The 25,710-nt window shown below is 44.1% G+C and overlaps 1 protein-coding gene across 2 annotated transcripts in view; it reads right to left on the bottom strand.

The window, feature by feature from the left end:
- Nucleotides 1-25,710, bottom strand: part of LOC138472766 (chloride channel protein ClC-Kb-like) — a 639,821-nt gene that overhangs the window by 142,401 nt on the left and 471,710 nt on the right. For both annotated transcript variants that reach the window (XM_069611097.1, XM_069611098.1), the window contains exons 9-11: nt 4,437-4,521; nt 3,372-3,473; nt 1,657-1,741 (exon numbers count right to left, since the gene is read on the bottom strand). In XM_069611097.1, the coding sequence (XP_069467198.1) occupies nt 1,657-1,741; nt 3,372-3,473; nt 4,437-4,521 (272 nt within the window). The remainder of the gene's footprint in view (nt 1-1,656; nt 1,742-3,371; nt 3,474-4,436; nt 4,522-25,710) is intronic.

Genomic DNA, 25,710 nt, shown 5'->3' with positions numbered 1-25,710 from the left:
GACAACACTAAGAGAAATAGTTAGGTTCCATTTCTAAAAAAAAAACGCTGATTTCATAAATAGTTTGAATTTATTGTTTTATGAATTATTTTGGAAAACGTTTTTGCAATTTATCTGAAACACCAAAAATGATTATTTAATAAACGGAATGAATCCGATCTTTGTTCTTGTTATGGAATACGATGTATTGAATTGTATTGTATTATTTTATAGGGAATGCAGTGTGTAGTCGAATATAAAAGAAGATGATGGGAAACGTGCTTGGGAAATTGTAAGTGGGTCTCACGTCAAGTGTTAGCTTGGGAAAGGTGTACCGAAATGTGATGCCAGTGCACCGAAGGAGCGACCCTGCCTTGCACTTTGGTCTGTAATAGGGGGTCTTTCCTCGGGGAGAGATTGACAGAATGGTGTCAGCAGTGTGGTCTAGCCTGCAAGTAAAGGCGCTCTTGCCAGGAAGGCTCAGTGCATTGAACAGCGTGATAGAAGTTGAGCCTGCATGTGCAGAGAGCCCATTAGGTTTCTTGAGTACCAGTGAAACATGCTCATAGCAAGATTCCCAGAAATTGCCAGAAATCCCCTTTGGCAGATAATTAGGCTTTTGCTTTCCATGGCATCAACACAGAAAAATGCACCCCCTAATATCATGGGGAAGCCTCAGTAACCAGGCATGCACCGTAATTCAATTCCTGTCTGTACATGAAAGTAGACGAAGAGGGTATTAGAAGGCGTGGATCTTTGAAGCGGAAACAGGAGCCAACCCTTGAGGTCACGTGTCACTATTTGAACGTAGAACAAAGCAGATCTCTGACATAATAAACGCTTGCAGCGTCCATGGTGCAGAAGCAGGTTACTTCCTGTCACTTTTCACAATTTCCTGGGGCGTGTCATCATTTACCTCTGTGTTTGGTAATCTGGATAACTGCTGAGCCAAAATCTACCACTCGTGCCACTTGCTCTTATTTAATGTGTCAAATTTCACTAAAAAGATGCATGGCGCGGATACAAAATGGCTACGCAAATTTGGTTCTAAAACAGGATGACAATTTGTCATTTTTTAGGAAAGTTGGCAAGAAATATCCCTTTTAACAATTTTTTCTTTGACAAATCAGCCATTTTATTTTTTTAACTAGTAGCGGGTCTATTCCACCAACCCCCATCTTTCCAAATCCCCTTCCACCCCTTCAAATCCCACAAATGGCATCTTGGAAAGAGTAGAAATAACTTGGTTAAACCTTTAACTTTTTATCTGCTTTAATTTCTCCTTGCTTATTTCCCTCTTTTTTCTTCTTCCCCCTCTTCTCTGCCAAACTTTCCCCAATCCTTTTTTTGTTATAGGTGTACGGAAACATTCACTCGTACTGTCTTTTTCATTTTTTGTTACAATTGTTTTGTCAAACGGACCAAAACAGACAAATATCCTTATTAACTGGAGTCAACACCATACAAGGGATTGAGGAGGTGGGCAATGACATCACAGAGGGAGCTGGGGACATGAAACACAGAGAGAGAGAGAGGTTCTGGGTAACAGAAGGCATCGACAGGTAACACGTGGATGGAAGAATGAGAGGGACGTAGGTGGTAGGAAGGGAAGAGCGGAGAGTAAAGATTGGCAATAGGAGTGGTGGAGATACAGAGTGCATTGATCATGGTATTTACCCTGGAAGCCATGAATCTTCCCAGGCTGTGCGGAAACGTGATGGACGACACCAGCAGGGCCACCAACGCGGAATACACCGGTTTACTGGAATGAGGAAGTAATGTAATAAAGTCAGAGAGCAGTGAATGACGGTAAGCCAAAGCAATACTAGTGTTAGGCAGTTAGGTTCCTTTCCCTGTGCTGTAGCCTTTTCCCATTGCCCTCTAGGGACTAGTGCGAAGGGGACAAGCTGTGCACAGATGCCCTTTCACCTCTCGTTTGTAAATTACGGCACATGTGTGGTTAATTTTAAGAAGTGTATTAGACAAATACACCTGCCGCTAAAATTGGACACAGAGTGTGCAGTAATAACGAATCCCGGGGTACTGGTTGAAGTATGTAGAGTCCCATTTCACAGTCTTTGGGCCAGGGTTGAACTTATGGTCTTATGGTGGGACCCATTCTCCAAAGCCGCAGACGAGCTAAAAACTAAGGGAAATGCTACCCTGCCATAGATTTTCAGTCATCAAGAAATGATGGCTGAGCAATTTATCCATGTAATGTATTCTCCGATCAATACTGACATTAGCTGGGAAAATGTCAAGGTACAATTCAGGAATTAACAAAGAATTAGCTGAGCTGTGAATGGGTGCATAAAGCCCAGCCCGGTTGTATTTTTCAACCGATGCAGATATCATTGACCATCAACTCCAGGGAAACATTCAATTATTACAGAAAAGGCTATTTTCCATGCAATCAATCAGACAAAGCGCCCCTACACGCATCAACCGAAATTATAACACAACAACGAAAGTAGTGCTGCATGGGGGCAGCCCAGCACCCACTGTGGAGTCATGATGCACACCAAAACTAGGATTTGAATCAACAAACGCAGTCATTGTGCACCAGCTATCAACTATTTGAGAACACTTCTCCCTTACAACGAGGTACACATAAGCAGGCAATAAAACCAATACAACCTATCTGTTACACCAATCTAGAGAGTATAGTGTCCATCAGAAAGTGTGGCATTGAAAGACCAAGCACACCCCTAAAGGGCACCCTCAATTTAACGAGAACTGGTCAAATCAATTGTCAAGATTTTCTGTAAACATTTTGTTAACTTGAAAAGTCATTAGATGTGTAAAAAGAAGCCCTGTAGGGATATAAAAACAAGAAGGTTAGAATGGATGCCCACAGCTTATCCCATGCAAGCAAGGATATCTTGCTTGCATTATGTTATTGCAAAAAACAAAAATTCCATTTCTTTGTATTCAATGAATGTAGATCTGGTTTCTATCATTCACGATGGCGCCCCATGACCAGCAACAATGTCTATCTGCTATTCAAGTAGAGTTGCCAAAACTCCTGAATAAATAAAACGTGAGGATGCTAGTATCCCATCTTTGGCTCCATGTACCAATCTTCACCCAAAAGAAAGCTTTGCCCTTTGTAGGGACCTCCCCCAAAGCCAATCTTCTTCGCTACAAGGAACAGCTTCTGGCTGAACCTGCAAAATACTCACAATGTTCATAAATGCGTTCTGCAATACTACGTCAGTACACAAAAAACGTCCAAAGACGCAACCTCTAGGATGGAGATGTTATCTGCAAGAAAGCTCTGATTGGAGAAGCCTCAATGTACAGGTGCTCTTACTCCAGCCATACCCAACCACAACACTGGAGCTCCAGGAGCAATAAAAGGGGAAGAGAGTAATGCCGTGTATGTTTCTTACTCAGTGGCCATGAGTTTGACTGTGAATCGATTCCTCCTGACATATCCTAGAAGCCACCGCTGGCACGAAAGGTAGGCACAACTCATCACTCCGCAAATCACCCTGAAAGATAGAATAGAGAAGCAGTATTAATCTTCACGTCCTTCCGTGCGCTTTGTACTTAAGGATTAAGAGTACATGCAATTTGTGTAGGAATTAGCAGAAAAGTACACACTAGACGGAGCTTGGGAATTCGTTTTTCAGGTAACAGGCAAAGAGGGCAGTGTGCCCTCTGGATATGGCCAGAACAGGAAATACATAGGAAACTACATTAATCATTTCTGGAGATGGAACAAGCTCAAGGTTTACTGCTCTCAAATATCCACTCACTGCGATTATCCTCCTGTAGAGATGCACAGGACACTTGACTCATTTTCTCAAAAGAAGTATTGAATATAGGCTTACTTTCTATAGGAAACTCAACTGGACACAATATATTGTACAAGTGAATTCAATAAGGTCCAACAGATTAATCAGGAGATGGACTGAGTGGGTGATAAACAAACAGGAATTTGCTATAAAAAAAGGACATTAAATGAAAAAGAAGTGTATTCCAATATCATGAAAGTTCTTCATATCTCCAGGATGGTTTATTTTACACTCCTTGAGATTAACAGAATGTGGGACTTACATTTTCTTAATAAAAAAGACAGGCAAGTTTGCATGCATCTTTGTAGATGACTAAAAATGAATTCATTTCCTTCACATGTTAAAGGTCGTAGAGCCCATCAAGGGATGTCTCCCCAAAAAATGGCAGGAAAAGATTACGATCTCAGGGTCCCAAAAGATGGACATGTAATGGATGGGAATATCCAGGTGGCTAGAATGATAACCTATACATACTGAAAATTAACTTAAATCACATACACATCCACAGGGTTTACAATTATGAGGCAACAGGACAATCGTTCATAAGGGAAGGCAGGTCGTTTACCACCTAAACCCAGGGATTCTAGGGAGAAATTGATGCCATGGGCCTGGTGTTAACAGACCTCAAGCAGCTAGTGGGAACCAAGACCATCTTACCCTAGAATTACATAGAAGAACATCTCTGGAAGGTCGAAGGGGAAGTCAATCTTGAAGTTGGTCTTGAACAGGGCTGTGATGGTCTCTAAAGAAAATCAGGTATAGTTTGTTAAATAAGTGAATAATTGTGCAGTACAAGAGCATGCTGTGTGACAATTGAGGGCACTATATATGCTTTAAGACAAACACCAAAGTTTCGAACTGAAACACAGATATTGCACTGCTGGGCTTAAAATGGCTTATTTTCTTTCAAAGGGAGTGGCTCTGTGCTTTGCACGGGAGAGCAACACAGATTACTCCTCTATCTGCATTCAGAAATTGAGCACCAACATCCAAGATATTGAATTTTCTTACTACTTTATTGTGGAGGAGCAACACACCATGGCACATCATGACACCTCTGGGGGAGGGCAGAATGTTTAACAGCGCCATTTAAAAAAAATAGAAAGGCCCGTACAACCAATTACACCGCGTAAAATCACTTGCCACTTTTTAGGAGCCTGAGCAACAATGAACACATTACAGGTCATGCCACTCCCTTTCCATCAACAACATTTAGGATTTCAGGGTCTCCTATTCTAGACAGTAGTAACCATTCTGCCTCCATGTTCAGTACAAAGAATATGATTAGAATTGAAGCAATTGCTGGAAAACCTTTAGCTGGAAATTCACACAACAATCTTTACAACCTTCTTTTGGAAATTGTTGGACTTTCACATACATTTGTTTCACAAATAACCAAGGTTAGTGTAATTAACAGCCACCTTGCTCACAAGCACTTTCTTGATATCCTCGATCGTTAGAAGGAAAGGTAATGCCACATCCTCAGACTCACAGAAACTTGATTTGTAGCCAATGTAGTCACATTCCTCAACAAGGGCATCCCTCAGAGGAACAAAGTGGTCTAATGAAAAATTCAAGTTAGAATAGGAAATGGCACAACAGATTACCCTCTACAGCTACTATGCACAGGAGATTCAAGACGCCACAAATCACTTTTCTGTTCACAGCCGCACATTGTGGTGCACGCCATCAACCCCAAGACAGCCTTTATTAGAGTTGTCATCTTTCATCACCCAGGCTATGACCCCAGATTCCTGCACAACTTCCTTGAATTGTCACACACATAAAAGGACCTGAAAGTTCTGCTTAAAGAGGAATTCAAGCTGTTGGTTAATATGCTCAGTGATAAAAGCCTAGTGGAGAAAATGAACATCCTGGGCTTCATCCAAGTCCCTCACACTGCTGGTCATGCACCTAATGTAATGTTCAGGTTTCATACAGAGCATTGTGGCATCAAACCTAACAGTTTAAGCACAACTGTGGTGTGCCCATTCTCAGGTTACAAACATGAAATACCATCACCAACCCAGCCACTGTCACAAAGGTCGGTAATGTCCTCTTCTTCAGACGATAAAGTAGACTCTCCCCCTTCCCCCAACTCCTCACCTTCCACTTTCCACTTTCTTCATAGGTTTTCCTTCCTTGCGTCTTGAAGGTCTCTCTTTTTTTTAATGAAGGTAAGGATGCCCTCGATAGGATGCCACCGTGCCACTAAAATAGAGGCAACGGGGGTAACCCCTCCGGGAGCGCCAACAAGGGGAAAAAGCCGGAGGCACAAAAAACCCCTAAGAGACTTGCTTCAGATAGTAGAGGCGAGGTTGGCTAGTTACGCTGGAAATTGGTAAGTAATTGAAGAGAAGTCCAAAAAGCTCCCAATAAGACTGGGTGGATAGGACTGTAAGGAGCAAACAACAAACTGCTACAGCGGAAAGGATTCTGACACGTGGCTGGTCAAGAAGGCACAAGGGCTGGACGAAAGTCATTCCAGGAGATAGGCAGTAGTGAGTAACAACAAAGTCCAGGAGGTTAGAGGACAAGGCAAAGGCAGTCCAGGAAACAGGCAAGGGTCGGGGTACACAGCAGATCCAACAGGTAAGGAGGCAAGACGAAGGCAGTCCAAACAGCAGGCCAAGGTCAGGTACACAGCAGATCCAAATGTAAACAGGCAAGAAGAAAACAAAGAAGGATAAGGGGAAGAAGACGAGAAGAGAAAAGGAGGGACCGACGAGAAGAAAGAGGGAGGAAGAAGGAGAAGAGAGAGAGGAGGAGTGAAAGCAGGGAAATGGGAGGAGAGGGAAAGGCAGCAAATACTAGGAGCTAGCGAGAGAAAGAAATACAGAACACCCAAGAAACGGGGTAGCAAACGAGCAAACACGGAGAGGAAGCGAGAACACAGTGGGAGCGGCAGCAACAAAGGAGGAAACCCAGAAACTTTGGAACGCGTATGTAACCAGGAAGTGATGGAATTTATACTTCCGGCTACGTACGCGTGCAACCTCTAGAACGGTGCAGAGAGAAGCCGTGCCGGGAAACGCAATGGCGGACTGTAATGCCAGCGATTCCGCACCAGCGATTCCACACCCGCCATCCCTGCCACGATATGACAGTATGCCCCCTCCTAAGGAGGCCACCCCCAGGTTTGCCAGGATGCAGGAAATGGAATCTGCGGACTAGAAGTGGGGCATGGACGTGAGAGGCTGGTTCCCATGAGTTTTCCGACGAGTGATAACCTTTCCATCGTACCAGATACTTCAATCTACCCCTGCGGTATTGGGAATCACAGATCTGGGCAACCTCAAATTCCTCCTGGATAGACTCAGTGGGCAATGGGGCTCTTTTGGGGTGGCGAGCCCAAGTGTCTTCGTGAAAAAGTTTCAGTTGAGAAGCGTGAAACACTGGGTGAACCCTATGTAGGCCTTTGGGGAGCTTTAATCTGAAAGCCACCGGGTTGATAACCTGTGTAATCTCGTAAGGACCTAGATATCTAGGGGAAAGCTTGGAGGGGTGTGCCCATCGTGGTAAGTATCTAGTGGACAACATGACACGAGAACCCACCCCCCATCCAGGGACCGGGTTGTGATGTTTGTCGGCCTGCATTTTTTATCATTCTTGGGCTTCACTAAGATTCCATTTAGCCTGCAGGTGGATGTTCCGCAGAATGGCGAGAGTGGAATCCACAGTGGGTAAGCTGGTAGGTATGTCAGAGACGGGCAATACGGACCATGGGTGATAACCATAGTTACAGAAAAAAGGGCTTAGACCGAGAGTAGAGTGGAAAGAATTATTGTAGGAGAACTCTGCTTGAGGTAGTAGAGAGACCCTATTGTCCTGTTGGAGGTTAACATAGCATCGTAGGTATTGTTCCAAGGTGCCATTGACACGTTCCGTCTGCCCATTGTATTGAGGATGGAATCCGGACGTCAAGGCTCTCTCAATGCCTAATCGGTCGCATAGGTCCTTCCAGAATCGGGAAGTATATTGGCTTCCCCGATCGGAGATGATCTTCTTAGGTACCCCATGGAGATGGAAGATATCTTTGATAAATGTCTCGACCATTCCAGCCGCTGTCGGGACCCCTGGTAATGGGGAGAAGTGTGCCATCTTAGTGAAGAAATCGATCACCACCATAATACATGTACACTCCTGAGATGGAGGCAAGTCAACGATGAAATCAGTTGAAATGATGTTCCAAGGCCCCTCAGGAACGGCATTGGGTTCCAAAAGTCCCACAGGTCTTTGGCGGGTACCCTTGCTGCGAAGACACGTCATACAGGATTGGACGTAACGAACCACATCTTTTTTCATATCTGGCCAGTAAAAATGTCTTTGCAGATAGTCCAAAGTGCCCTTGGAGCCTCTATGACCAGCCATCTTGGAATCGTGACACCAATTTAAAGCCAACTTCCGAAAAGCGGGTGTAGGTAAATATAATTTACCTTCCACAAGGTAGAGACCTTCCTTGATGTTGTATGATGTTTCTCCAACTCAAATTTGCCTACAGAAGCTTCTCTCACCTGTCTCAAAAATGTGGATAGTACTCCGATCCGCTTGGGAGGAGGAAACATCAGGTCATGAGCACAATCCAATCCTGACATATAATCTCCTCGGCGAGATAAAGAGTCTGCGACTAGGTTTTGATTCCCAGGAATGTAGGCGATATCAAAATCAAACTGGGCCAAGAAGTGGGCCCAGCGTGCTTGACGTGCATTGTAGCACTCAAATTGTCATAGTACTTTTAGGTTCTTATGATCTGTTCTAATGGTAAAAGGGTGTTTACCTCCCTGTAGCAAATGTCGCCACTCCAAACACGATGACTTCATAGCTAACAGTTCGCGCTTAATGACTGAATAGTTCTTTTGGCTGGCATTGAGGGTTTTAGAAAAATAGGAAATCGGGTGTTCCACTCCTAGGTGTTTTTGCAAAAAGATCGACCAATGGCAGATGAGGAGGCGTCTGTCTCGACAATGAAGGGTCGGCTTTGATCCGGTCTTTGGATAATGGGAGCGGTACAAAAGGCTTCTTTGAGATTGCGAAAACGGTCTTCTGCTTCATTGGACCATGAAAACGGGTTGGATGATTTCTTGAGCAAGGTGGTAATGGGTACAATCCTGTGGGAGAAGTTGGAGATGAATTTCCGATAGAAGTTTGCCAATCCTAGGAACCTTTGAACGTCCTTGATGGATTTTGGAGAAGGCCACTCCAGGATGGCAGATACCTTGCGAGGGTTCATGGCGATACCCTGATTTGAAAGAATGAATCCCAGATAGGGAATGGAGGTTGCAGAAAACACACATTTGTCAAGTTTGACCGAGAGATGATTGTCCCTTAATCTCTGGAAAACTTCTTTGACGTGTCCTTCATGTTCTTCCGTAGTTTTTGAGTACACCAGGATGTCGTCGAAATATACTATGGTGGTCTGACACAGCAAATCGGAAAACAGCCTGTCCATAAAGCGCTAAAATATCGAAGGTGCATTAACTAACCCAAAGGGCATCACCTGGTATTCGTATAACCCATATGGAGTCCTGAAAGCTGTCTTCCACTCATCCCCCTTTTGAATCCGGAGTAGGTGATAAGCATTCCGAAGATCCAATTTGGTAAAAACCGTGGCACCCTGGACGGCTTGAATGATTTCTGCAATAAGTGGCATTGGGTATCAATCCTTAATGGTCACCTTGTTCAATCCCCTGTAATCAATACAGGGTCTCAACTCCTGTGACTCCTTCTTGGGGATGAAAAACAGGGAAGCTCCAGCCGGAGATGTCGAAGGTCTGATTATCCCATTGGCCAAGTTGTTATCCAGGTATTCCCGGAGGAAGTGTCTCTCCTTGAGCGATAGAGGAAACATCCTACAAAAAGGTACTAAAGCTCCTGGAACAAGGTCTATGCAGCAATCTTCCGGTCTGTGGGGAGGCAGATCACTAGGAGATTTCTCTGCCACTACCTCAGCGTATTCCTGCAGGTGGTGAGGAAGACAGTGAATGAGTCTGGACTCGTAGATACAGGTGGTCTGGACTGTCTTGAACCTTGGCTCCGGAAGACATTCTGCCTTATAAAATGCGGATTGAAAGCTTAGTATGTTCTTAGCCCAGTCTATGTGAGGGTTATGTCTTCTAAGCCACCCTATCCCCAGTATGATGGGGAAGTGAGCTGCTCGAATGATATCAAATGAGATTCTTTCAGAATGCTGCTGTTTGTGTAGGTTCAGTTCTTCAGTGGTGTGGGTGATCATGCCAGAACTCAAAGGCTCTCCGTCAACTCCTTCTACCTTCTGGTCCTCTTGTTTAGCCACTCGGTTTATACCCTTCTGTTCTGCCCACAAGGTGTCGATGAAGTTGCCGGCAGCACCATAGTCGAGCAAAGCCTGAGTTATGATTTCTGTGTTGACCAGCGTTAGGGTAACAGTAAGAACCATCAGCTTCTGTGTTGACCAGCGTTAGGGTAACAGTAAGAACCATCAGCCTGGAATCCTCTGGTGTCTCAGAGGAAGACACCGAAAGAGTTGCGTAAGGACTTGAGATGACCCCTCGGGAGTGCATCCTAACACTTAGGAGGGCGCTCGTTTCCTGAACGTCTAGGAGGGACATCTGGACAGTCACGTAGCAAATGGGTAGAGGCTCCACAGTACATACACAAACTGCCATCCCGTCTCTTACGTTCCTCCGGGGTGAGCGGGGCTCGAGCCGTACCAATCTGCATCGGTTCGTCTTTGCCTTGGCATGAGGACGGTAAAGAAGAAGGTGGCTGAGTCTCTGGGGGAGGAATACTGTAGAACTTGGTCTTCTTTCGTTCAAACCGTCGTTCCGATAGTCGGAAATCAATCCGAAGAGTGGCAGTGATGAGATCCGGAAAAGATATCGGACGGGCTATACGTGCCAACTCGTCCTTGAGATCCTCTCTCAACCCTCGACGCAAAATGGCATATTGAGCCTGTTCCTGCCAGCCAGCTTCTGCGGCTATCTGTTTGAAGGTGGTGATGTAGGTCAGTAAGTCAGAATTTCCCTGTCGGATGTCCAACAGATCCTCAGATGCAAGGAAAGTACTTTCCGTGCGCAGAAAAGTCTGATGTAGTAGAGTCTTGAAAGCATCATAATCTTGTAAAACAGGATCGGGTTGATTGACCAGAGAGGTGGCCCAAGCCAGGGCATTACCCGTCATGTGGGTAATCATAAAGTCTACTTTGGCGTGATCCGAAGTGAAAGTCTGTGGGTGGAAGGAAAAGTGGAGATTGCAAGCATCTAGGAACTCCTTCACTCGCTTAGGCGAGCCATCAAATTTGGCTGATACCAAAGGGAGCTAGGGTAGATCTGCAGAGGGTCGTTCTCTTTCCGTCATTCGCTGTTGTAGTGCTGTGTTGGCAGCATTGAGGTTCTGGACTTCCAGGTTAAGGCTTTGAACGACAGCTACAAGTTCCTGCACTTGCTGGGGAGTTGCCATATCTTTTTCTTGTTGGCATTGCAAACTGTCACAAACGTCGGTAATGTCCTCTTCTTCAGATGATAGAGTAGACTCTCTCCCTTCCCCCAACTCCTCACCTTCCACTTTCTTCTTAGGTTTTCCTTCCTTGCGTCTTGAAGGTCTCTCTTTTTTTTAATGAAGGTAAGGATGCCCTCGATAGGATGCCACTGTGCCACTAAAATAGGGGCAATGGGGGTAACCCCTCCGGGAGCGCCAACAAGGGGAAAAAGCCAGAGGCACAAAAAACCCCTAAGAGACTTCCTTCAGACAGTAGAGGCGAGGTTGGCTGGTTACGTTGGAAATTGGTAAGTAATCGAAGAGAAGTCCAAAAAGCTCCCAATAAGACTGGGTGGATATGACTGTAAGGAGCAAACAACAAACTGCTACAGCGGAAAGGATTCTGACACGTGGCTGGTCAAGAAGGCACAAGGGCTGGACGAAAGTCACTCCAGGAGATAGGCAGTAGTGAGTAACAACAAAGTCCAGGAGGTTAGAGGACAAGGCAAAGGCAGTACAGGAAACGAGCAAGGTTCGGGGTACACAGCAGATCCAACGGGTAAGGAGGCAAGACAAAGGCAGTCCAAACAGCAGGCCAAAGTCGGGTACACAGCAGATCCAAATGTAAACAGGCAAGAAGAAAACAAAGAAGGATAAGGGGAAGAAGACGAGAAGAGAAAAGGAGCGACCGAACGAGAAGAAAGAGGGAGGAACAAGGAGAAGAGAGGATGAGTGAAAGCAGGGAAACGGGAGGAGAGGGAAAGGCAGCAAATACTAGGAGCTAGCGAGAGAAAGAAATACAGAACACCCAAGAAAAGGGGTAGCAAACGAGCAAACACAGAGAGGAAGCGAGAACACAGTGGGAGCGGCAGCAACACAGGAGGAAACCCGGAAACGTTGCAATGCGTATGTAACCAGGAAGTGATGGAATTTATACTTCCGGCTACGTACGTGTGCAACCTCTAGAACGGTGCAGAGAGAAGCTGTGCCGGGAAACGCAATGGCGGACTGTAACGCCAGCGATTCCGCGCCATCGATTCCACACCTGCCATCCCTGCCGCGATATGACAGCCACAGACTCCTATCCATAGCCATGTCTTGTCATGTCATGTCAGATATTGCTTACATTATCAAAGAAGTCTGAGCAAGCCAATGAGGCTATTCTAATTCAGATTGAATTCCTAAATATTCTCCACCCAAATAGAGCCATGAACCCTGATCGGTGGATGGTTCTATACGTGAGTAGAATGAAATCCAGGATCAAGTCAAGCAATATGCTCTGCACACAGAGTTCACCCAGATGAAAAGATTGATAAACACGCTGGAAGAGCAATCTCACTTACGCAGGCATGCCACATGCAAAACACATCAACGGAGTACTTCAAAGAAACCATGAGATTTCAAGAAAAAAAAGAGGGCATCGCTGATTGGGGCAAGTAACTAAACAAAGCAGCTCCTCAGTAAACCCAGAGAAATTTCAGATATCATAAATATTTGCCTTTGCACAACACCTCTGACTACACCCATTTAAAGGAGTGAAGGCTATAATTGATGTCCATGTACAGTTTGCAAATATATCCCATGAGAGAGGGGGAGGTTAAGAGAATGTGACATCAGTATAATTGTCTTTATTTTCAACAAAAGATCTTGGAAATAAGACAATTTGAATGCTTTTATTACAGCCATTGAAGAAAAAGACTTGAGCAAAAGAATTTTCTGAAAGGAATCTCTGAAAAAAATTGCAATGAACATTGGCTTCTTATGAAGCGCACTGTGAAAACATGCCTTTGTGCTATAATATGAAGTATCTACAATTCTGTTGTTACAAAAGCAAAGGGTGTCATGGTGGGGAAGGAGCAAGAATATGTCTAATTACATTAGCTCAAGATATACAGTCTAATGTCATAGTTATTTTGATTTAAGATAGATCATATTCCTACAGGAGAAGGAATGGCATTCGGGACCAAGACGCTGTCTGAAAGGCACCGACAATTCCTTTTCATGAAATTTCGACTCAATCAATTTAAGACGAAAGAAGTACTAAGTCGATTGACAAATAACGCCGGCTTGGAACAATTCTGCAGGTTATGTAAAAAACATCTGACACTGTACTCTTCGGCCCTAGGACCAGAAAGAGTCACACATATGGGCTCGCTCATAGCAGAAAGAAGTTCTTTGAGTGCTGAAGATTGGCGGCAAGCATGCTTTGATGACACAAATAACAAGTTAATCTTCGCACTGACATTCTTCTTGGAGCAAATTGTAGAGTACTCGGCGGCTGAACCTGCTTGTAGCTTACAAACAGAAGGACAAAGCCAAATAAGCATTAAAATTGGCATACATATTTGAACTTATACAGGAGAAGGAATGGCATTTGGGACCAAGACGTTGTCTGACTGCATACACCTTTCACCCTGATGAGACTCAGGAAATTAATAAAATGCAGAAACATTAGAGTTCATGTTTAGGTGGAGATTACCCCATGGGCTAGACTAGTTTATAAAACACCTCACCATTTTGAAGACCTTTTATTATTTGATTCGAATGCAAAGCACATCTGGGAGAGTTTTAATTAAAATTATGAAACCATTATTTATCCCGCACACTCAACCAGCTACCTTTTACTTTCCATTACAACCTTTTAAACCTGAGGAGCTGGGGACTACGTAAATCACTGAAATTGCTAGACAATCCTGGCCCAGAATACAGCACAAAGGACATTGTTCCTGCACTCTTCTCCGACATCACAAACAATGTGAAAATCATTAGTGCCTGGTCCCATGAAAGGTGCAGTTAGCATTCCTCTTCTTATAAAATCCAATGGGGTATGGCATAGCCCAAGGCCCTAGCCAAATATTGACCAATCCTGCATCTCTTGTGCCACAGCGACATTTTGAAGAGAACAAAAACAAAACAATGGCAGGATTATGTTGTGTCAAAATACATTTTAAATGATCAATCAGACTTCAAATTCCTGAGAGAGCAAGAGATTAGAGGAAAACACCCTCCCCAGACTGGGCGAAGGCCCACCATAGATCACAGATTCTCTTGGACCTATCCACAGCCTATGATATGGTGGACAACAATGTATTTTCTAACATGGTCTGATTGGATAGGAGTATCTTGAATATCCCTAAACAGGAGTAAGTAATTATTTCGTAATTATAATTCCCAAGAATTGGATATGGGGCTAGTCATTGACATGCACTTGCTAGCATAGCTAAATGAGTGATTTCAGTTGCACACCTAATGATGCCAAGCTCCAGACCCACATGGAGGATGGCACGAAAGACCTGACCAATCTTCACATGCTTGGACACACATGAGATTGGCTGAATTAAAGAATTCCCTCTGTCAGAATTGTTCTTAAACAGATGTCTTACCAATGTGGGGGTGTGAGACAGGCATGGTTTCAGAAGGGAGACACGTGCAGAAATGAACAGTTTTGAAAACCTTTATTTAACTTTAACAGGGGATGTAGACTTCCTATCAGACCCTCTTTCTATAATGGGAATTGTCTCGATCATCAATCAAACTAAAGGATGTCCAAGTCTTTCTTGCTCCCTTGACCCAGAATGAAAAGTAAATAATCTGAGAATGATACTTAATGTAGACCAGTTGCGTTTCTTTGCCCTGATAAATGCAGTGGTGAGAGGTCTTAGTTTCCAACATTTTGTCCTTTGCAATAGCTTCACACTTCATCAGACCGACCACCACGGGGATTTTAGGATATCCTTTGTCATGTCACATATTAATCACTGTAACAGGATCCACAAGAGGCCAACCCATGAAGCTCACTGCTTCAATCTCAAGGGGAGAAATGATGAAGAAATGGGACCACACACATGTGTATTGAAAAAATTATACTGACTGCTAATGGACTTCAGAAGCACACCCAAACGAATCTGTACCATCTTCTGGGCCTTATAGAAGAGAGGTCCTGGGTACCTTCAGAAACATGCGCCTACTAGAAACCGTTGACTGATGAATGCACACAGAATCCACCAAACATCAGTCACATGACTAAAGCATGGTGGCAGAACACTTGGTAGTCGACTTGCGGCAAGCTTTAATTTGCTAAAATAAATCGGAAGAGCAGAATCAAGCTTCCGAAGTTTCAGAGATTCATGAAAATTGAACTGTTTTTTTACCTGGCATTCAATGATGTGCTGAGGATCTGGAGCACAGAGATTACGTGATGCCAGATACTGGCACCGGCCTATCATCCAGTTGGAATCTCACAGCCAACATACATTTTGCTAGGAAAAAATCTCAATTCCAAAGAAAGTTTTATTAACTGATGCACCCACACACCTTGAGCTTCCCACTCTAAGGGATCATTCGTAAAACTTAAACATCATGAGGAGAGAGGCTTCTTAAAATGCTTAACATTTCAGGACTGGGAATAGGAGATGCCAACTTCTTTTTCACTCTATGCATTATATACTTTTTTTACAGAAACCCAGGGCATTTGAACAAATGTATGTGTAGTTTTTTTGTTTTTAGCTTTTCCATTGAAGGAAGTGAAAGTAAAAAAGAGGTTGCAGCATTAGTGGGTTAACTATATAGGTACCCGTGTTACACAATGTTTTGCTACTAAATAGTAATGGTCTTATGAAGTATATAGTTGATAATTAAACTTGTAATTGTGAGCATGCAATTACTGTTCATTTTTATAATGCTCAACAGACCAAAAGGGGGAAACTAAGCTCCAACAGAATTTCAGGAAGCAATTAATGCGGTGAGAACGCTGCTAAAGCAAATGCAGAAAGTAGCCCAATGTCAGGGGAATCTTTAAACAAAAGCTTGGGTCGGGTCCATGAAGAAAAGAGAAGCGAAATCTAACGATCTGCACCACTCCCACCCTGTCTATCGGACAATAGGATGTGTATAATGGGCATAAAAGCCCAGACTCGTAAGTGGGAAAATATCTATTTGCTCTACTATACTTAAGAGCGCAATCAACTGTTAGCACCCAGGGCGCGGGGGCAACCAATCACATTCTGTGTATTACGGGCTTAAACTGGTTAAACGTATCCAACATCCCTCCCCATCCCCACTTACCTAATTGTGGCAGTGGCGCCTTATGCCGCTGCTGCAGCAACATCCCTCCTTCTCTGTTTGCGGCCACCATGAAAATGGAAGAGGGGCATCGTACGGAGCACCGCCTTCCATAACCATGGTGGCCATCTTGGCACAGTATTTTCATTCAATGAAAGTGACGCGTGCAGCGTCCCGTTCTTTGAATGAAAATGCTTTCTTTTTTAACACCCCGGGTTACCCCTTTGGTAACCCGCGGTGTTAATCGCATTAGCCTGACCATAAATGTGTCCTGTTTCTTCTTCCATTCTTCTGTACAGGTCAGATAATATAGCATTAGCACACCATTCCAAGGGCTGGAATGGGGGTAACGTCGCAGTTCCTCGTTAGAAGCCCTCAATTCACTTGGGCCTATAACCCAGGCTTCTGGGCCTTTACTCCCCCATTACAGTCCTTAGAATGGGGTGCTAAGACTGTATTATCTGACCTGTAAAGAAGAACGGAAGACGATAGAGGACACATTTACGGTCAGGCAAAAGAAAAGTGATAATGATTCATGATCCACATATTTGATGTTCCTTACCTACCATAAAAAGACAAGAGCTCTATTGAAGCCCTTTTGTCACAATCAGGAAGTAGTCTTTCTAGAAGTATGGGAGATCTTAAAAGGTCCTCGAGTGATGGGCTCGAGGTCTACTGTACTATAGTAGATAGCAGATCTGATAAGGCAGAATTTGCCACCAAGAAGATGCATCCTATGAAAAAAAAGAATAGTTTCTTTTGAGTGCATTTGAAAGTATTCAGAAAGAAGACATTGGCAAGTAATATTTCAGAAACCTATTTTTATTTCAAAACTATCAAATGGAACCAGACTAATGGAAAAGCTATATATGGAGGTAATATCCATTTGGCAACGCACAGGTATTGTATCATCTTAGCTGAGGTAAAAAGAAAGTCATACCACACTCAGAGAGAAAGCTAGATTGGGCAGTTTGGTTGAGGACCAATGTGTCCTACGTGAAGTGAGAGATGAGTGTCTCTGTATGATCCGCTGACACAGATAACCAGTTTTAATCCGTCATTTTGGACACCATCAAATCCATGGAAAGATCCCTAAATTGGAGCAATAATCCATTCTATCTGAAGGCCCAAACCCGTTCTGGTGGCCATGTTCTGTAACGCTTTCTGAGATAGACAGGCTTCTAATATCCTCTCGAATGCTATGAGAACCAACAGTCTGTCCATGCTGGGTAGGCTGCTCAATGGCACTTACTGCCAATATAATCACCCGGCAGCTATCAGTATCTACCACAGTCTGCTGAATTAATTTATTTTTAATTTATTTTATTTTGATTGTGCTTATTGGTTAGTTACAATCCTTTTACACATATTTAATACAAATAAAATATTTAAAACATACAAGGATTAAACAGTAAAATTGAACCTGCTAAAATTCCATCAAACTGTAAAAGAAATATCACACAACTATCAAAGTAAAGCTCCAGATTGATTAGTAATTGATTAATACACAGCATATACACCAAAATATATAATCAGGGTGCATCAAGGTACATCAACGTAGGTCTTCCCTCCAGACATGATAAGCGGCGGCGGTTATTACAATCGATTCCGCACAATATAAGGGGCTCGAGAATTGATCATTCTCAATCCTCTCCGAACTGGGAGTGCGGTTAGAATAGTTTTTGAAATAGTAATATCATTATAGCACATGGGGTGCGAAGATGGCGGCCTGTTTCTATTGTCCATTTACATAATCAGCAAATTCTCTTCTGCCGGGGTATATTGGCCCCACAGGGTGTTGAAATGTGGGAAGTATATTAAATCTCAGCAATTGCTCTGGGTATAGCTTGGTTAAGTAAGTGCAGTGCATATTAATATGACACTCTCCTGGCTATTATTTGAGATATCATTGTTTTTTGCTTTTCTTTTTAATATCGCTATCCTGTTAGGGTTTAGCACACTATCCTCACATGACACATCCAATTGTTCCAAGAACCTTAATGTAGTTATCCCTAATTGGATTAAGAATTCATTTTTTTTACTACCAAGTGCATACTGTTCAGCTAGCAAATTGAGCATGGGGATGAATGCATTTATGTACATTTGGTGCTTTTAATGCTGGGTGTGATTGGGGTCCGGGAAATTGTCATTGCTTCCCACACCTGCTCCACTCTGTTGACATAGTTGATTCTTATGGACTATGTATTCTTGGGGGTCTCCTAATAAGGCGACTATGGCTTGCCACACCACATTTGTTGCTGTGCCACCAGCAATACACATTCAGAAGAAATAAAGATATAATAAACACATTAATAAACATCACTCTGATAACAATCACAGAGGTTTAACAAAGAATGCTATTCTGTGGTCATCTCACACTAAACACACACACAGTTTTAACTTATTGGTCACAATGCACGATTTACACAAGCTCATATATGTAACAATGGTTTGGGCCAACCAACAAAGAATGATTAATTATGTAAAATTATTTCAGACAAATCTGCAATTTTATATAATAGTGTTATGAAAATATAATATCTTTATTTCAATTTCTCTGTTCTGCACCTGAGTATGGTGCACCAAGTGCACATTCTTTAGCCAAGTCCTGCGCATATCTCAAACACATCTAATACAGCTTGCACGCTTTTGCTGCTGACCACTTTTAGTGCATTTGTAGTCACACAGTGCATAGCCTGTGACCGTGCACTGTGTTTGTCACTTATAAAAATGCCAAAGATGCCTTGATGCCTTCATATGTGAACTGTTTTAGTGTATGCTAGAACTCTGGTGTGTTTTAGTACACATATGTAGCAGAAGCTGTACATGGCCAGTGTTCATGGCTTTTTCCTACCACTCAAACTGCCTCAAAAACATCCCACATCCTTTGGCTGACAAATGTATTTGATGCGGGTGCATGGTACGCATAACTGATTGCCTGTGGTTGTGCACTGTGTTTAAAACTGAAGGAAGGGGAAAGGTGGTGGATGGAAATCGTGTTATGGACCCAATTATTTTCGATGCATCAGTGGCTTCCAACATTCTACACCACCCTGACCTAATCAAGGACCATTTCCGAGTAATAATCCAAGACGTGGATTTTGATTTGCTAGCGTCATTGCTTTCAAAATAGACCCAAACAATAGCAACACCTCATATAATTGAGTCTGCCATCTCACTGCTATTATTCAGTGGGCCTCATTAATAAGGGCATGGCTGCCTCCATACCGGGTTCCAGTACCGGGTTCCTTCAATAAGGAATTACCGGGTCATTCCAACCTTGGAGGACCGGGTAATTCCTCATTGAAAAAACCCATCTCCATTCCCATTTGAGCCCCCGTAGGGCTCAATGGGAATGGGGAGGGAGCTAATAATGGACCCGTTATTAGCTCCCTGGTCCGCTTGCGGGACACGCTAAGGACGTCTGGTCTGACCAGACGTTCTGAGCGGGTCCCGCAAGGGGACCTCGTAATAGGGTGTCCCGTAATGAACGGTGCCAGTCCTGTACCGGCACCCTTCATTATGGGAGCGCCTCGGTCGCAATGAGGCCCAGTATGTACCTACAGCCTTTATTTAAAATCATACCATCATTTGGGTTCTGAAGATACAACTAGGCCTACTCAATTTGAGATTAGATTAGATTGCATCGGCCTTTCCACTGTGAAAGCAAAGCAATGGATCAGTAGATGGCGTCACTTATCAAAATGGTGCCACTACAAGTCCACACTTGGGAGCTCCATGGGCAGAGGGTCGAGCAAAGCACCCTTTAGTAAAGGCTCATTTGAATAAGAGGAGAAAAGGTTCCCTGTATTCAGTATCTTGACATAATAAGTACAGCTTTCCTGTAAACTAATGAGGCTAAGTGTTACAGCAACCCAGCAATGGGTGTTTTACTTTGTGTTTCCTGAGAGCTTTCCTGAGCATATGTAAGCCGCTGTGAACCTCATGAATACATTGTACCAGTTTCCATCTCTGCCTTGAGACAGAAAAAAAACACACCTGTATCGGGCATTGTGATCATTGCAGGAGATACAATTTTGCCATTTTTAAGTTCTAAATACTCTGCAGGGAAAACAAAAGTAACAAATCATATTCTCAAGCTTATTGCTTAGTTTCTATGTAAGAAAAACACATGCTGGGTTTACCAAAGTACAGGGAAAGGAGCAGGCAGCCTCAGTGGTGGGGGATAGATGCACACTGTTAACACAGGTCAGTATGAAATCCAAAATGCCGTCCGGCCTTACAAAGCTTTAGGCTAACCCCCTGAGAGATTATCTGAGCAGGAGTGCATTGCCCAATCAGGGAACAGTTCAAACCAAGCACACAGGTGCAGGCTATTTTACTGAAGCCCAACCTAAGGAAAGAGACACAACCCTTCAAAACCTAGGCAGCCACCCCATTCAGCCTTTGGCAGTCATGGGATGAGATTCAAGGGGAAAAGCAGAACCTGGGAAACCCCAATTCAGGAGAGTTATTCGTGAATCAACAGATCTGGGTAGAGCTGGCCAGTGGAAAGCAGTGGACCATGAAAAGCCTGGACCAAAGAGTGGCCACTTGAAGTGCAGTAACAAATAGCTGCAGGGAGGTAGTCCTAGTGAGAGGCAAGTTTGAAAAAACATGCAAGCAAGTAGAATCACTGGCTTTAATCAAGAAAGACATTTGACGAAAGGGGAACCAGCTTGGTAAGATAAATAAGGGGATAGGGGGGGCACATGCGAAGTAATAGAGTATGTGAAACAAGGTTGAGCTTTGGAATAGCTTGAGAAAGGGAAGGTGATTGTTTGGGGAAAAAAGTCGAGAAGGGTACCAACTTGGTTGGCGAATCAAGCATTGCTATCTGGAAAGTGAGTGAGAGAGTGTAACAGAAGGAAGAAATGAAGTACACAGAGAAGACCGAGGAGATTACTTAAGATACAAGTGAGAAGGATACCAGCCAGAAGAAAGACTACAGGGCAGGAAGGGGTCTGAAACCTTTGGCAATTCAGATGTTTTGCACTACAACTCCCATCAGCCCTACACAGCATAGTCAATGGTGAGGGATCATGTGAGCCGTATTCCCAAAAATCCATAGAGCCACAGGTTGCAAACCCATGATCTAGGGACACCATCTGGGAATAAGAAAAGTGATAGGAGCAGAAGGGAAGTCTACGGTCTACAGAGAGAGTAGAAGTGATTGTTTGTGAAGAAAGAAAGCATAAACCTATTTGCGTAGAGACAGAAAGAGAGATGGGTACCACCTTGGAAAAGGAAGCAAGGGGTACCAGTTGAGAGACAGGAAGTGAAAAAATTGAAGAGCATAAGATTACACCAGAGTGTGTAGTGAAGAGACAAAAGAAGAAGCCAAAGGGGACTATAGGGAGGCAACAAAGAGTAAAGAGTAAAAAGAGAGTGGGGGAGAAAGATCAAGGACTGCTGTGGGGCGAGTGAGGATGAAGCTGAGAACTTTGAGAGTGGGATAGCATCACAAATCAAGGAAGAGGAGACAGAGAGACAGAGACAAGAGCAGGAAGGTTCACAACGACCAGCTCGGTCCAGGCGAGAGAGTAGTAGTGGGAGGAGGTTTAAGAGAGCAACACTACATGTGGAGACATGAAGGAGAGATTATGAAGACCAAAAGAAAGAAGGGAAAGCCTGGAAGGCAATATAAGAAGAAGAAGCTCTACCTGGTCCAGCAAGCCATCCCGTCAAACAAAGACAGGGATAGAGACGTTGAAGGAAATGACCTGGCAGACCACCAAATATCTCTCTGTCTGAGAACCGTGGAACCATGGCAGAAGACTACTCGTGGGAAAAGCAGCAAGTCAGAGGGGAAAGTCACCTTCCTTAATTACCACCACACAAGAGCATTACCACATTTGGTAATTACTGATTCCCAAGTAGTCCTATGGGACTCCAACATGGGAAATGACTAAAGAGTCTCCATGCCTGTGAATCATGTGGACACTTTCCATTACCCCACGGAGTAACTGTATTAATGTTTGTCAGTATTACAAAGTGTAATAGCGCCAAACTATGAATGATCCCGCTAATATTTCGTTTGTCAAGTATCACGATATTATGCATCCCTCTACTGTTGTGAATATCCACTTAAAATGTATCTTTGGTCAATTTCTAATCCTGGAGAGGTGGTAAGTACACAGACCACCTTGCCACACTGGGGAGCAAAACACCCTGCCCAGGCTAATGATAATCCTCTGGACACAGGCAATTGGTAGCTATGTATTAAAAATGGATACACTGGTGTACTTCGCACTTGCTGCATTATGGGGAAACTACATTTTTCAGGTCGTGGTTGAAGATACCCAGACTCTGCATAGATGCACTGCAGTCACGTATGTATGTGAAGGGAATAGATACCCAAGGTTTGAACATTTCAATAAATGAGCGACAGGCAGTCACTGCTATCTTCCATACGTCAGGGCAGGAGCTGAAGTCAGACCGGCATAGAAAGGTGTTCTTGAGCAACCAAAGAACACCTCCTAAATAGAATAAATCAGGAAAAGAGATGTATGAATGTTATGTTGATTTGTACCGTGCAACAGTACCACCCAAGGGCAGTCGCTAGGCGCTCACGTGGCTCCGCAGGAGAGGAGGGCTGGGTGTGTTAGTGGGGAATAGGATGATAGAATAGGTTCCAAACCATAAGGAACTGGCGTCTGAGAGTTGCTTTGCATGTTGGAGTTGGTTCAGTAGTGCCCGTGTGTTGTAATCCTATGGGTAGGACTCAGTGCCTCAGATGTGTGCTGGTGTTTCTGTTGGTGTGTGCGTCGTGTGATGTTAGGGTGGATTGTGTTTGTTCGCACTGATTAGCTGTGCCCATAAGAGGTCCAGAGTCGCAGATGGCTGTTGCGAGGATGAATATTGATTGTGTTGGTGTGCTTTTGTGTAGTGTTGATGGATTTATGGACTACGTGCCAGGAAGTTCTCTCTAGGTCTGCTTCCCGAATCTCAGAGATGGTAGGGTGTGAACCTTAGATTGATTCTTGCTGTGTTTATATGTAGTGTGGATAGCCCCTAGTCAAGTGTACTGGTGTTGGTTATGTTGGAGGAGCAGGAAGGGGGGAATGGGTTGATAAATCAGTCCGTTTTTGGTGAAGCCTCGGGTGTGAGTCTTCGGTTGTCTTTCAATGGTATATACCAATGTTCGTGGTTGTGGTTCGTTTGCCCATCTTTCATCCTCTCTAGGTTGTGGGCTGACTTCCCGGTGGGTTGTGCCAGCAGGAGGATGGTTGTACCTAGTGTGTTCGGTATCCAGTCATTTTTTCGGAAATAAAACAGAGTGGTACATAACAGAGTTGAAAATAACACTGGAAAACACCGAAAAGTTGAAATAAATGTATAAAGGGTAGCTGGGTAAGGGGTTAAAATGGGTTGGGATGGGGCTGAGGTGGCTTTAAAATGGTGGGGAAAAGGGAAAATTAAAGAAACTAAAATACCAGTGTTTTCCAGTGTTTTGTCCATGATGAAATTTACCACTCTGTAAATGTTGCCTATAAGATCACATATAACTGTGTGTTCTCCGTTAATCATCCAGGTTGGACATGGCTGTTGGGTGTGGACCTGCTGTCCAGTCGGTTGCCTAAAAGGTGCACATCAGCAGTTATGAAGATAGAGGGGGGAGGTGCTCAGACGGGAGGCCCTAGTTGTGGGTAGGCAGGTTAAGGTGGCCCTAGTAGTGGGTTGGCAGGTAGGGGTGGTGTTTGGATTTTAATGGTTTACCTGTCTGAGTTTTCTTGGAGCTTAATTGCGCGTGGGTGTTATCCCTAAATCTGTCCATTGGACAGCCTTCTCTTCATTGATTACTCTAGTTGTTGTGCCTGGTTGAGCGGCTGGTTGGGTGGTGGTGGTGCAGTGTTCTGGTCCTCTAAGCTATTGCTGTTATCTGTGACTGTGTTCCTTCGTGTATTTCTTTTGGTCCGGGATATTATTGCTGCCGATTTCCCTTTGCGGTTGTCACTGGGCCTCATTACAAGTCTGGTGGTGCACTGCAGAAGATTGCATCCAGGTTGTGTCCGGCGTTGTGGGTGGATACATTTACAATTAGCTTGAAGTGCAGTGTTTCCAAGAGTGCGCAGAGTGAATTCGCTGAGGTTTTGTTTTCTTTCTCGAACCAAACAAAGTCTCTCAGTATGACTAGGTTGTCATGGTAAATTGATAGAATGGCTGCAGAGTCTGCTAGTTTTGTCGCAAAGTTGGGGTTGTAGGATGGTGGTCTTTAGATCAGGAGGAACACTATGTTGGTTTGGTTGTTGAGTTCGATCTTGATGAGGAGGGATTCACAATCTTCTACGTTGGTTGGGTTATGGACTACGTGCCAGGAAGTTCATGTAGTCCCATGTGCTCTTTGTTTAGGATTGTGATTCCGTCTTCGGTTTATTCTGTTGGTGTGTATTAATTTGAAGATGCCAAGGAGCCGGCAGGTGGACCCAGCCCCCACTAAGGCCGACAACAGGGCTGTACGCTAGCACAGTAAGCTAGCACAGTAGGTAGACAGCTGCAAGAGACATGGAATGCATAAATAGGATGAAAAAATGCTACACGAAAAAAGAGAGCATTACAGCCATGAACAAGACAACTGAGATGCATAGATCAAGGAAGGAAATAGGTGTAGAAACAAGGCAACAGAGTAACGATGATGGAGGTAGGAAGCTGAGGGTGCCCTCATCGTGTTGAGTCAGAGTAAGTGGAGCAATTTGGAGGCATGGCTGAATAGTCATGACAAAGGGTCCATGAGGGAGAGACAGCTGGAGGAAGATAGGAGCATAGAGGGTCAGGACAGTGTCAAGGGAGAAAAAGGGTCAGTCAAAGTTGCGGGGCTCGAAGGCAGTCATCAATGTAGTGTAGGCAATATCAAGGCTGCGGCTCCAAGAGCAGTGGACAACTCAGAACAAGGATCTGGCAACGATCACAGCCAAGGAGTGGAGGCAAGGCTAGTAGGCTAGCTTGAAGGCAGGGTGCAAAGCCAATGCAGAGACGAGGCAGCGCTTACCTTAGGGTGCACAGAAAGAAAGGTGCTGCGAATGAATCAGAGCTGCAGGTCTTGAGGGGAAATCAGGCAGGCGGATGGGTGGGCAGAAGGAACTGGCATGGCACACTGCCATGGCAGGACAGGCCAGACAGGCGTACAGCCTGGCAAGTGGGAGAATAGACTAAATGGAGGCACATCAGTGAAAGCAGCAACACCTAGATTTGGGATACCTGGCAAGTGGGAGAAAAGTCCAAATTGAGGACCCAACAGTAAAATGAACAACACCTGGATTTGGGACACCTGGCAAGTGAGATAAAAGCCTAAATTGGAGGCACAACAGTAAAAGCAACAAAACCGAGATTTGGGACACCTGGCAAGTGAGAGAAAAACCTAAATTGGAGACACAGCAGTAAAAGCAACATCATCTAGATTTGGGACACCTGGCAA

This window comes from Ambystoma mexicanum, chromosome 8 (assembly GCF_040938575.1).
Source record: "Ambystoma mexicanum isolate Mex_15411 chromosome 8, UKY_AmexF1_1, whole genome shotgun sequence".
Classification (NCBI taxonomy): domain Eukaryota; kingdom Metazoa; phylum Chordata; class Amphibia; order Caudata; family Ambystomatidae; genus Ambystoma; species Ambystoma mexicanum.
This window is presented reverse-complemented; position numbering and strand designations above follow the sequence as displayed.